Raw genomic sequence first — 14,060 nt, 5'->3', positions numbered from 1 at the left:
AAACAACATGGAAGGAAGGAAGGATGTTACTTTCTGTGTCTTGAAGACAGGTTGTTGTGCAAAGTGCTCCTTTCCCTTAGCTTCTGTCACCAGAGTTCTCCTTTGTGTCCTTCCTAAATGTACATGACCTCAAGCCAGGCAGAGATAGTAGCTCTAGGCAGTGCACCCTATCAGTGGAGGAATTTTCTGTGCGTGTTGGAATGTTGTGAATTGAATGCAGAGTTACTCCAGCATCATCAGTAGGTAGGTGGGCAGGGCTGGTGCAGGAGGGTAGGAGAGTATTGTACACTATTGTATTCATTGTGTGTACACATATGTTCTCTCTCCATTGATTCCTTTGTGATTTTTAAAAAATTGGCTTTGTCTGAAGCAGCTGGATAGAGTCTGAAGCAGCGTAGGATTTGGTGTAAGTGTGCTCCTTTCTATCATTCCTACACCCCACCTATGTTTCCACTTTGTTTAGGGAAGCTTTTAATGTTTTAATGTTTAATAGACTATTGTATTTTAATATTCTGTTGGAAGCGGCCCAGAGTGGCTGGGGAAACCCAGCCAGATGGGTGGGGTATAAATAATAAATTATTATAATATTATTATTTGTTTTTGACCTTATACTGACAGAGGTGCACCAGGGAGTAGTATGCTGGCATAGCAATGCATCAATATATACTCACAGCAGCGCTAATAATACCCATCATATTTGTTGTTGTTTTTTAAGTATAGTCTTGCACTCTTAAACTTTAAAAATAAACAAATAAGCAAGCCTGAAACCAAGATGGCAACATCTTATAAGCCGTCCCAATTCCAACAGTAAATTCTGATTTATTAAAGTACCATTCGGTTTTATTACTGATTATACTGTTTTTCTTATGTGGCCTTTGAGAATCCAGATTACTTCTATAATTTTGCAGAGCCTTTTGTTTGATTTTATTTTTAAAAACGCTCTGAGAAGTGGAAAGTGCAGGTGACTTTATTGTTTAGTGATGGAAAATAGTGTTCTGTGGCTTTCTGTCCTATCTTGGGAGCTTGAGCTGGTTAAGGATAAATGGATTGGCAGAAATTAACAATTTCTGGAGAAATTGTAGTTCTCCAGATAGGAAATTACTAGTGGATTACAAAATGGGAAATGTATGCTCTGTCTGTCAGATTACTCAGGAAATACTTCCAAAGGTCCATTTTTATTGAGATTACCGAACCACAGATTAGAGAGTTCAGGAGTGGAAAAAAGAAAAAACTCACTTTTAGTAATGCTTATGAAAATCCTGACAGAGTATTTTTGTGAGTTAGGTTTCTGAGAAATAGATGTCTTTGCATGCATTTTAAGAAACTAGGACAAAACTGGTGTTCAAAAAATCCTTTCAAATGACCTTAAATGGAAAATCTCTAATGAAGTCTCTGCCCCTTGTGCGTTCCACTGTGAGCCATGTCACCTGATCAGAACTGGTTCTTTCAAGGTGCGTGGTTAGGATTCTGTTTTAATGATATGTTTTTTTAAAAAAACAAACTCATTGCTTTTACCTTCACTGGTCTTATTCTGAAAGGGAAAGGGATGCTATAGGTGAAGCTTTACCTATTATTCCAATGTTCCAGGATGAGGTTTGCCTCTGTAATGCCTTCCTTAAAGTTCTTAAAGAAACAGAAGTCTTGTTCCCTTCAGAGCATGGTCATCTTAATTCTGCATGTAAACATGAAAATGCCCCAATCGATAGGTGGCTGGCTATTTATTTATTTCTTTTGTGAAGTTACATACCCCCTCATGCCCCCCTCCAACAAAAGAGGAGGTAAATGGGGTAAAAACAGCAACAATACTAAGAAAAGCTAAAAAAACAACAAAGAAGCCATAAAAAATGGAAAAGTAGCAATAAAATTTTTGAAGAGCCAATAATAAATGAGAGGAAAAATACTATGCAGCAGCAAAACTTGAAATTTTGCCAGAGAATGTTTTTTTTACGGTATACTGAATGTGGAATGTTAGAAATGTGGGGAGGGCAACTAAACTGCCCAGGGCAGTGAATTTACCACCTGGGTGCTACACCAGAGAAGGCCCTGTCCTGTATCCTTACCAACTGAACATCAGAATATAAAGGAACACACAGGAGGACCTCCTTAGTTGTTCTTGGAAATTCATTACAACCTTAAAAGGTAAAGGGTAAAGGGACCCCTGACCATTAGGTCCAGTCGTGACCGACTCTGGGGTTGTGGCACTCATCTTGCTTTATTGGCCGAGGGAGCCGGCATACAGCTTCCGGGTCATGTGGCCAGCATGATTAAGCCGCTTCTGGCAAACCAGAGCAGCACACGGAAATGCCATTTACCTTCCCGCCAGAGCGGTACCTATTTATCTACTTGCACTTTGACGTGCTTTCGAACTGCTAGGTAGGCAGGAGTAGGGACCGAGCAATGGGAGCTTAGCCCGCGGGGATTCGAATCGCCAACCTTCTGGTTGGCAAGTCCTAGGCTCTGTGGTTTAACCCACAGCGCCACCTGTGTCCCTTCATTACAACCTTAATTTATTTTTAAAAACTGGATTTCTCTTCCACTTCCTACGTTTTTGCCTACAAGAAGATATAGCAGTATTTGCTACCTATTTGGATTGAAGTAATTTTAAAGATCAGGTGTGATGAGGCCTAAAGTGTTGTGAAGAAGGGTCATTGCAGATCATCCTTCAAGCAGAGTTTGGTATGCTTAGCTGTATTTATGGATTGTGAAAAACCTACATATTATTGTAACAACCATATCTCTTGCCTTTCTTCGTCTTTGAATATGCACTAATTGTTTGCCCATTAAAGACATGACTTTCAGGCTCCACTGTAACGATTTGCAAAAGATTCACATTAGCATTCTGTTAGATAGTCATTCAAGGTCACCTAAGGTAAGCTACCAGCTGTCCATTTTGTCACTGCATAGTGCAGGAAAGTAGCTCAAATTATTCTCTCTCATAGGTGCAGCAGAATTCTAATATGGAAATCTGAACTAACTTGGAGTAAATTACATTTTCTACAGTGTGATTCTTTTTAACAACTGATTTATCATAGTTGACCTTTTCTTATTGGATAATACTGTTTTCAAACACACATTTTATGATCAAATGTTTCTGTTTGTTTCATCATGAATAATGCAGACGAGCAGATCATAGGAGATTTTAAACACATCTTAGAAGTAGAATACACTGGTAAGCATCTGATTCTCTCATTGGCCGTGGTAAGCTGTTGTGCTGAACCTTGGGTTTCTCTGCACTACCTTCCACCGCAAGGAAGATTTCCAACACTTTTAACTAAAAGTTTTCACTTTTAGTTAACCACAGTTCATTGTGTCATCTAAACCCGAAACTATGGTTTAACATTAACTAGGGTTAGTTGAAACCAGACAGCTTAAGCAACCATGGGTTGAAGTTAGTTTTTAATCAATGTCAACTACAGTTTGTCAGTTTGGATAACATGGCAAACAGCAGTTAACCAAATGCAGCAGTGAAAGCTTCCATAAGAAAAGGGAAGGAGGGAAATACTTGACTCAGAGACTCCCTACAGCTTGTTCTCATTGTACCTAGCTATTACAGTGGTACCTCGGGATGTGAACGGGATCCGTTCCAGAGCCCCGTTCGCATCCGGAACAGAATGTAAGATGCAACAGCACGTTTGCGCTTGCACGGGTTGCGTTTTGCCACTTCCGTGCATGCACTTAACGTCATTTTTACTGTCTGTGCGAGCAGCGAAACCTGGAAGTAACACGCTCCGTTACTTCCGGGTTGCGGCAGAGCGCAACCTGATAGTGCTCAGCCTGAAGCGTATTTATCCCAAGGTATGACTGTATGTGCTTTTCAAGGGCAAAAACTATGTGGTTTTTTCATTTCAACACACATTCTTTTACTTCAAATTTGTTTATATTAAGCAGTCACCACTATTTTGTATAGTTACCCTAAACCAGGGGTCAGCAACCCACGGCTCCGGAGCCGCATGTGGCTCTTTTACACCTTTGCCGCGGCTCCGGGGCGGATACTAGCGAGGGGAGGAGGCACATTGTGCGCCCCAACACTCCCCACTGTGGCGGGCGCTGTACTGGCTGTGATGTCGCATGGGGGCGGTGCATGCGTTAGTCACGCACCGTCCCGACGTCACCTTCCCGCTCGCCCGCCCGCTACATTGTAAGGGGCATGTACGCTGGTCACTGCATTGAAAGGGGGCATGTACGCTGGTCACTGTTTTGAAGGGGAGTGAAGAACACACACACACAAAAAGGTAACTTGTTAATTTAACGTTTATTTCTATGAGGAGGAGTAATTCTGAGGGGTCAAACAAAGAAATAATTTTAAAAAGTGACAAAAAAGTTATTTTTATAATGACGAGTTTTGCGGCTCCCAGTTTTTTTTTTCTTCGGAAACGGGTCCAAGTGGCTCTTTTTGTCTTAAAGGTTGCAGACCCCTGCCCTAAACCAAAGCCCAGTTCCTCATATCCTGTCATCTGGTTATTGTAAATATACTTTTCAATGCTCAGGTTTTGAATCTATTCATTTAAAGCGGGTACAGTGCTTCTTAAGTCTTTGCTTTCTGGGAAACCTTGATGGTGTTTTCTCATTTAGTGCTGGCATTTTGTTTTTATTAATAATGGCCAAAATAAAAGCAACAACCACCCGGTGGTTTATTTATGGTTGAGACAGTGGGATACATAGATTTAATAATTAAAAGTCATTTCAATTCCTCTTTCTTTTGTACTCTAAAAACCCTGATTCTTGTCATAAAACTGCACCATTTCCCCACACTTGTAGCATTGCATCACTTAAACAGTCTTGCCTGTGTTTTACTGTTGAGAGATTTGTTCCATTAGAGCAAACCAAATAGGATATATAAATAACCATTGTAATAAGATAGACTCAGTCCATTTCAGAATGACATGTTCATCAGCCTGTGTGATCCATTGGAAATATGTGTTCTACTTTGTTTTCATTACGCTGGACTAGTGCGTATGTTAACACTCCTGATTGCTTAACCATGGTTGAACAATTGTGAGCGGATCATACTCTGTGTGACCCTCTTTCCTTTCTTCTGGAATATGACTTCCACCCCATGACTGATTAGGTGATTCATTCATCAGCACTTACGTTAACTGACATTAAGGCTAACCAGGGTTTCCCTTGGGCAGCTTTCCAGTTTGTTTCAAATCTTGAAAGCAACCTTGATTAGCCTAAGCTAATGTTGGAGTCAATTCGAGGCCCTCTGGATGCTGTGGGCTCACTCTTGCTTTCTGGACCATTTTTCTGGGAATTTTGGCCTTTTGTGTGTGAGTCTGTGGTCAGGGAGTGGGATGGCACAGAGGGTGAGTAAGTTATGAGATTCTGCAGTGCTCCAACCTCTGCTACTTCTGACTCTGGCTCCGACGTAAATCAGCAACTCAAGCTTGCTGCCTTGAGCACACTATATGTAGCAAAGTAAACTGCACAACAGAAGAGGCTGGAGGCTGTGGATACATACTAAAACTATGGATTTATTTTACATAAATGAGAACAAAGAAACATGTCGTCTCTCCTTGCCGTCTTCTCAGAGAGAGACTCAAAAGCAAAAGCAATACACTGAGCGGAAGTTCCGCTCACGAGACCCAGCAGTCTGTGCTGGAATGCAAACAGACATGTGACACACTACATTCCCATGTCTGCAACAAAAGGTGGAATGGAACTACCCAACAGTGTCCACCAAAGTTTCTATAGTCCCAGAATGCATGGATGTCTCCATCTACCACCTGTGGATATCTACAATTTTCATGCTTAGGAAGTTTGATAAGGGAGAAACCTAATGTTCATCAGACCCAGCCTTTGATGTTTACATTGGCAAGACAGTCCTGTCTCTGTTTCCCAGTCCCTGTCATTAATCAAGGATCTGTGAAATTGTTTTTAAATTGAATGTAACCTGGATGGAGAACATTTGACTTGAATGTCAGCTAGATAAGGAAACACACTTATATGTGTGCCTTTTTTTGATTCATTTCTGTTATCATCAAATCAAGGGGCACTCAATATTATAAATGCTTCTTGTCCCGGTACCAATTTAAAGAGCTCAAATCATTTGTCTGTGTGTTCTATTGATAATCACCAAGACTGGCCAACAGAAAGCACCACAGTTATTTTGAAAAATTGGACCATTTCATACTAAATTGATCCAAAATTAATCAGAGGCCCATCTGCATGATATATTTAAAAGTGTCAAACCTCTACAAACATTCATGGCATCCCTCAATTAATTTTGGGAACTGTAGTTTGTTAGGGACACTGTGCCTTTTTAGGAGAGTTCTGTCCTCACAGAGCTACAATTCCCAGTTACCTCGAAGAAGGATTGATTGTTAAACCACTCCGAGAATTGTAACTCTGTGAGGGGAACAGGAGTCTCCTAACAACTCTCAGCACCCTTAGCAAACTACAGCTCCCAAGGTTCTTTGTGAGAAGGCACAACTGTTTAAAGTGGTATGACACTGCTTTTTCTACACTCGATTCTTGCACTCACAAATAAACTTTGGTATGAAAATGAATACAGTTATAGAACCAGAGGTGTCAAAGGTATTTGCTGTCATAGCATTAATCGATTTAAATCAAGAAAGTTAATTAACTGAAGAGCATTTAATCAGTTAACAGTTCACATTTCAACAAAGTGTTTAGGGTATGGGACAATGCCTATTTCCCAGTCATAACCCTCTGGTGAAGCAGAGTTTATCTTGTTCTGAAGTCCCTGCCTAAAACCTGCCCCTCAGCTCTTGGCGAGACCAGTCAAAGGCTTTATCTATAAGCTGTTTTTCTCCATGTTGATTTACAGTAGTGAGTGATAATGTATTTAAATGTAAAGGAACAAATTGCTTACATTAAGACATTTCCCTCAGACTGGCATCTGTAGGGTATGGGGGCATATTTGAAAAAAGCAGCAGTAGCTTATATTAGTCTAAAAATAAATTGCGTCCCTTGCCAAAATAATTGTGGCGGCAAGTGGGAATGTAGCAGGCCTCAGGCAAGATCTTGTAATATTAGTACACTGTGGAGAGCTGCTGCTGCTAAGACTTCATTAAGTCTATATTTTGCGAAAGTTGTAAATAAACTAAATATACAAAATGTTATATGGAAAGTTTAGTGATATATTGTGGGGTGTCGCGCCTAAATAATTTAAACCAGCTGTACTTGCCCAAATGAATAATTCTGCGTTCTGAGGCATAATTCAGTCACTGGGAGTCCTCAGATTTCATAAACTCTCTGTGGGTCTCTTGATTATTAGTGAGCATTTGCTATGCTGAAATGCACCTCCAGAGGGTTTTCATACAGCAGTATGAGCAATTTTGGTTGTGGAGTCTCTTTCAAGATTAACGGACTCTTCATTCATGCGGCATTTAGGCAACAGATGCTCATTTGACTGAAAAGGCTCATCAACTAGAAAGTACGGTACATCTGAACTTGTTCTTTTAAAAAAAATATCAGTGGAGATCAGAGTTGCATGGGCTTGTGATAAGGAGACTTGTCAGGCAGGTGCCTTCTTTTTAAGCCTTTAAATATTTGGTGCAAACTTTTCCATGCCACCAAATCTATGCAGGCAATTAAGAAAACATCTTTCTCTAACAGACAATAGTTGATCTCTGATTTTAAATTCTTACCTTGTTTTGATTGTATCTGTGTATGGTTGGTGTAAATCACTGATTTTTAATGAATACAGATTTTTTTTAATAAATAAATGATAGACGTTTTAATATTGTTTTAGGGACACTTATGTTAGAATACATTCTGTTTATCTCTAAAGCAACTAAATGTGTTAATAGCCTGAAAGTAAATTGACCGATTAGGTTTCAGGAATGCAGAGCAAGGACATTAATGTAAATAGTTACTTCTAATGAATATATAGTCATTTTATTTTTAAAAAACCTAATTAAAAGCTTCATTTTGATTTTTATAGCACCCTATAAAAATGCCTGTCTTGAAACTGATATGTGCGTGTGTGTGCACACTCACACAGAATTTTTAGTAAAGATTTTATTGCCGTCAGAAAAAAAAAGGAATGACAATATAGAGAGAGGGGTATATTGGCTATACCCCAAATGCTGCCAGTTGTCCAAAGTAAATTGAAAAAAGGCAAAACCATATTTTCCCCATTAGTATTTTGTTTATAGTAATTTTATATGTTCCGGGCAGCTGCAGCCAAGTGCAATTTTCAGAATTTCTTCTAGTTTGTAGAGCAACTGTTTTGAAGATCATGGGAATGTTATTTGAAAGCCCAGTTAGTATTTTCTCCCTAAGCACAGTGTTTAAAGATATGAGTTTGAATAGAGGAACGTATGTATCTGTTGTTGCTGGATAATTGATACTACATCTGTCAGTGATCTTCCTGGGACTAGTTATACATAAGTCTTATTGCACACACTGAAAAGCAAAGTTTTATCTTGAATGTGGTGCCCTTCTGTCTGAATGATACACAGATACACCAAGTTGCAGGCAAAATTGAAGTGTGCAGTGGGTAATATTGATTTTCTAGTTTCCTAGATTAACAGCATGGGGGCCATTTAGAAAATGAATCGCTAAACCCATGAAATGGTTGTCCTGATCTTTCAAGAATCCTTCCCCCCCCCCCAATGATAAGAAGGCCATAGAAAGTTGCTCATAGGCATTTTTTGAATTCGGCATACTGAGGACTCAGTCATTTTGAGTGTACATTCACCATATTTAAGAGGATTTGGCATATTTTTTGAGTTTGTTGGTGTGTATCCTCTATACATTGGTGCCTCGCAAGACGAAATTAATTCGTTCCGCAAGTTTTTTCTTCTTGCGAGTTTTTCGTCTTGCGAAGCACGGTTTCCCATAGGAATGCATTGAAAATTAATTAATGCGTTCCTATGGAGACCGCTTGCCAGGCTGGCGGTGCGGAGAAGGGCTTTTCTCCCCACCGCAAGCCTTCAGGACAGGTACGGGAACAGAGGGGAAGGCGCGCAGCGCTTCTCCTCTGTTTCCAGGGCTTGTGGTGGGAGGAGGGTTTTTCCTCCCCACGCCAACATTCAGAACAGCATTCTGAAAGTTGGCGGTGGGAAGGAAAACCCTCCTCCCACCGCAAGTCTTCAGGACAGCCATCCAAAGGCTGGCGCGGGGAAAAGGTCTCTCCGCCCCACTGCCAGCCTTTGGAGCAGCCATCCCAAGGCTGGCGGCCGGAGCAGGTCTCTCTGCCCCACCGCCAGCCTTCGGAGCAGCCTTCCGAAGGCTGCCGGTGGGGAGGAGGTCTCTCTGCCCCACCGCCAGCCTTCGGAGGAGCCTTCCGAAGGCTGCCGGTGGGGCGGAGAGCCCTCCTCCCGCCGCCAGCCTTCAGAGCAGCCTTCCGAAGGCTGGCGGTGGGGCGGAGAGACCACCTCCCACCGCCAGCCTTTGGAAGGCTGCTCTTCCCCGCTGTCCCGGAGATTTCCCTATGGGCTTTCGTTTTGCGAAGGAAGCCCATAGGGAAATTCGTTTTGCGACGCGCCTCCAAAACGGAAAACCCTTTCGTCTAGCGGGTTTTTAGTCTTGCGAGGCATTCGTTTTGCGGGGCACCACTGTATATACCTCAGGAGAGCTTAATTTGTGCAGCTGACTTGCTGGCTGGTTGTGGTTCTCATATACTGAGACACCACTAGGCATTTTTATAATTATTTTCAATATCTTCATTATGTTGATAAAATGGCTTTGATTTTATGAATAATCCAGAATGTTTGTGCATTCATTCCTCTTCTCCCACCCACAGCTGTGGAAATTCCCTATACTCTGGTTGTGAGCACTTGATTTACATAATCACTCTACTGTTGTTTCTTAATAACTATGCAAAATGCAGATCTTGTTGTCCTGGTAGGCTAATAATAGTTGGTAGCCAATCAGAGTGCAAGAATGTCTATTATCATGGCAGTTATTACCTTGAAATCACACAGTGGTTAGTAACATTACTCTGATTACTGCAAATCCAAAGTCCTGATTGGTGCTTGCATTTAAAATCTATAACTGTCCTAAAGAGAGACTGGTCAGGTGTTTCTTTTCTGAGTGGTAGGCAAATCCCAAATTATATACGAGGAAAAAATAAAACCCCAAAGGCACTGAAATAAGATTAGTTAATGAATGGACAAAGAAATTGTCCGAAGTGTGCGGTTCCTGGTTTTCATTTTCTTTGCTTTGGTCTTTCTTCACTCCAACTAACTTGTCTCTCTCAAAGCCTTGACACTTGTATTTTACATAGAAACCTATTTTTTTGCCCTCAAAGGGATTGCAAATTTCAAAATGTTGCCACAATTTAGGGTTCTTGCCCACAGTCCTGGCACAGGAAGAAAAAAGGACTGAAATGTGGCTGGGACAACCCAGTCAGATGGGTGGCATAATAATAATAATAATAATAATAATAATAATAATAATAATTGGAGAGGTTTCCACTTTTAATTTCAGGTACTTAGACAGTTCAGTAGCTAAAAGATAGCCAAACAAGATGTAGAGTTAGTCACATGTTTAAACAAGCTTTTATTTTGGAGAAAAGGTAGAGTTATGAGATGCCTATCTGGAAAATGCTTCCGATCAGATTTGGGTTTGCACCAGTTTACTGCTGGAAATTGATTCCTCCTGGCTGAATTTACCAGCCAAGTATTATTTCCTTATGTCCTCTGCCTTCCTCAACGGGTGTGCATCCTAAAACACCTCTGTTCTTATCTAGAACATTTTCTAACAGCCTTCCAACATAGAAAATCAGTTGGGGGGATATACAATCAATTTCTATAAATTATCTCATTCACAAGTTTGTTGAATGTTAGAGTGCAGAATGCAGCTCCTTGCATTTCAATTGCCAGGGGGTGGGATGGGAATCAAATGAAATATGGAAACATGTGCCTGTGCCATTTCTCTCAGTAGCTCTCCCCAAGTCTCTGGGCTATTCAGGAGACCTGACCTTTGCAAATTTTTATGTGGAACAGAAAGACTTAAAGCTAGTATTATAGCTATGAAGAATTTAAACCGTGACCAAAAAACGGAGAGAGGTAGGCTCAAAAGAAGTGGATGGCATTCGAATATGTAATGCATTTAAAAATAATAGCTGTGGAATTTGAGATAGATTGGGGACTTGGGTTTGTATGCCTAAAAGCAAGTGAGTTGCCATTGGGTTTTATCTTTTTCCTAATTTTTACAGTGTCTCATTAAAATCTCTTTTTTTCCAGCCATGCTGTGGATGAAGTAGCAACGGAGGCATTAAAATATGCAGAACAACTTCCTGTAGCACAAATAATACATCAGGTATGCTGCTTTATTTCTTTTGTTAATACTCAAGAATACGTAAGGTATTTAGTTTTAGCAATAAAACACTTTTGGTAATCTTACTAGTTTATATTCTATTTAATATTTAATTGTACAAGAGCATATATTTCTATTTAGATAGCAATTTACTATTCAGAGCACAGCAGAAGAGGCTAAGCAATCCGTACTCTGTAGACTCCAGCTTGTGTTGGAAACTTGAATAACTACTTGTTTTTGTGATCTGTTCTATTAAGAAAGGTTTGCATCTTGCTGACTTGCTTACTCAAGGCAATGTACATCTGTACTCTTTGCTGTTAGCAAGACTTAACAGGGAAATGGTCTCTGAACTTAGATGTGAGTAATTCTCCAGCTTGAGTACTTTTAATCTGCTCTCAGTTCAGTTGCTGTCACTGCAAAAAAAGGAGTGTCTTGCATGTAGGTATTTCATCCTAGTTGCTACCACAGTTAACTGCTACCCAGCTAGGCCAGATACCGCTGCTGCCATCTAAATGGCCCATTATCTACAGCTGTGGCTTTCAGATACAGCTGTCTTTGAACATGGATAGATCAACAGGAAAAAAAATGGAAGTCCACCAAGCGTCAAAGTTGCTTGGAATTTCCTCTGGGTATTAATTATTATTGTAAGTCTGTTTCCAAATATCTTTGTCAATCAAAGTGGCTTCCTGCCGTTGAATTTGCTCGCTGGAGGCAATGCCAGCTTTAGCTTAAAGGAAACAAGGGCTTTATTTTAAAACTTTCAAGTGTACAGGCCTTTTCTGCAAGATGTTAAACCCAAAGGAAATTTAAAACTTTAGGCTGAAATCTGCACCTCCGGGAAGAATATCTGATGTGTTCAGAACATGGAAGATTGGAAATCAGGACCAGTTTGTATGTCAGGAACTCCCTTGGTGTTGTCAGAGCTTCAAATGACCCAGCAGCCTGCAAATGTCACATTTAAAATTCTGTCTTCATGCCTGACTCTCGGCATAAATGAATTAAACAGCAGAGCAGGCAGTAAGTCAATATGTTCTTAACAGTGAGAGTGAGCAATGAAACAGTTTGAGGATTGTTTGGAATAGGTAAATAGGAACTGCACAGAACAGTTCACCTAAAGGAATATCTGATACAGGAAACAGAATTAACCTTTAAGATGGTTGACCAGATGAAATGTCACAGTAATATTTTTACAGCACAAAGAAAGTAATACATCCCCAGTGGGTTCGTTTGGCTGCTTTGTGCCATATTGCGATGGAATACTTCACTGAACAGAATCAGAAACATGGTTTTCATGCATTTTGACCATTTCCTCGAGCAAACCCTTACTCAGATTACATACAGTCTTGGCAAAATTGTCTAATTTGACCTTCTTGCTTGGGTATGTTAGCCCAGTCCAATATAAAACTAATACAAAGCTAAATATAATAAAAGTAAACCTTTATAAAATAGCTGCTGGTTGAAATTGTGCTGGGTTAATTCATGGTGAGGTTCATGGTGGCTCCACAACTGTGGAATCCCTCCATGCTGAGATTTGTCTGCCTCTTCATTTAAATTTTTTAGGAAGCAGGTGAATACATCCTTCTAGCAGGATTTTGAAGGTGGGGTGAATAATTTTTAGATGGTTTCTTATAGCCAGCTTTTTTTAAAGCACTGATGAACAATTTGATGCTTCCTTTCCTCCTCTTTTCTGTGAATTACAGTTATGGAATTGCTCTTACTCTATTTGATTTGTATTTTATTGTATTGTTTCATATTTCTATCAGTGCAAACCTCTCTGGTGTTACTGGCGACTGTTGGTTCATTGAGCTAATAAATAAACTCAGAATTACTGAACGGAGGCCCATTTTCAGTGCACTGCTGAGCTTACCTTTTGTGTGGGATTGTGGCTTCCAAATCACCACTTTTTTCAATTTAGGCCGAACATTGCCCCTTTTTGTCATAACATTTTAACACTTGGAAAGTGACACTGCAGTTGGGTCTATGGTTAAATCATTAGCAAGCATACTTTTCTAATAAATCTGTACTGTGTTTGTTCGTTGTAAAAATCCATTATGGATCATTATTTCTAAGGTTTCTTCTGTCAAGTAAAGAACAGCTTTTGGGGCCAAACCCAGTTCTAAGCCATAGCAAATATGTATTTGACGAAACAAGAATTCCTATAATTTTATTTTGAAGAAGAAGAAGAAGAAGAGTTTGGATTTGATATCCTGCCTTTCACTCCCTGTAAGGAGTCTCAAAGCGGCTAACATCCTCCTTTACCTTCCTCCCCCACAACAAACACTCTGTGAGGTGAGTGGGGCTGAGAGACTTCAAAGAAGTGTGACTGGCCCAAGGTCACCCAGCAGCTGCATGTGGAGGAGCGGAGACGCGAACCCGGTTTCCCAGATTACAAGACTACCGCTCCTAACCACTACACCACACTACACCCTATATTTTAATACTTGATTTTAATACTTGATTTTAATTTGATATTAATATTTCAAATGTTTATTGTTATTATTGGCTTTCACTTCATATTTAACAACAAACAACCCCCATCAAATTCCCAGACAAATATTGTTTACTTTTTGCTTCATGTAAACGCAGTAGTATGATGGAAGCCTGTAGCGAGTTCAGTTCAGGTGAAATTTTTGAAACATCTCTTCTCAGTAACCTTGATACTGGGGAGACTCCATTTGAGGACATTCTTTAAAATGAAGCTGTAATTAAGTCAGTGGCCTTGCTCAGCTGTTGGGTTGTATTTTCCTTAAACAGAATCTGATAACATCTGTGACCTTCTAATATAACATCACTAGAAATTGGGAGGAATTAATTTTATTGATTAAGGG

At 40.1% G+C, this 14,060-nt stretch overlaps 1 protein-coding gene across 1 annotated transcript in view; it reads left to right on the top strand.

Moving 5' to 3' along the window:
• The window catches only part of PIGK (phosphatidylinositol glycan anchor biosynthesis class K), a 108,564-nt gene that overhangs the window by 71,905 nt on the left and 22,599 nt on the right, over nt 1-14,060 (top strand). The window contains exon 10 of the mRNA XM_079982578.1: nt 11,160-11,235. Coding sequence (XP_079838704.1) covers nt 11,160-11,235 — 76 coding nt within the window. The remainder of the gene's footprint in view (nt 1-11,159; nt 11,236-14,060) is intronic.

Source organism: Podarcis cretensis, assembly GCF_951804945.1.
Source record: "Podarcis cretensis genome assembly, chromosome: 6".
NCBI classification, from domain to species: domain Eukaryota; kingdom Metazoa; phylum Chordata; class Lepidosauria; order Squamata; family Lacertidae; genus Podarcis; species Podarcis cretensis.
The sequence above is the reverse complement of the archived record's forward strand: the minus strand, read 5'-3'. Positions and strand labels throughout refer to the sequence as shown.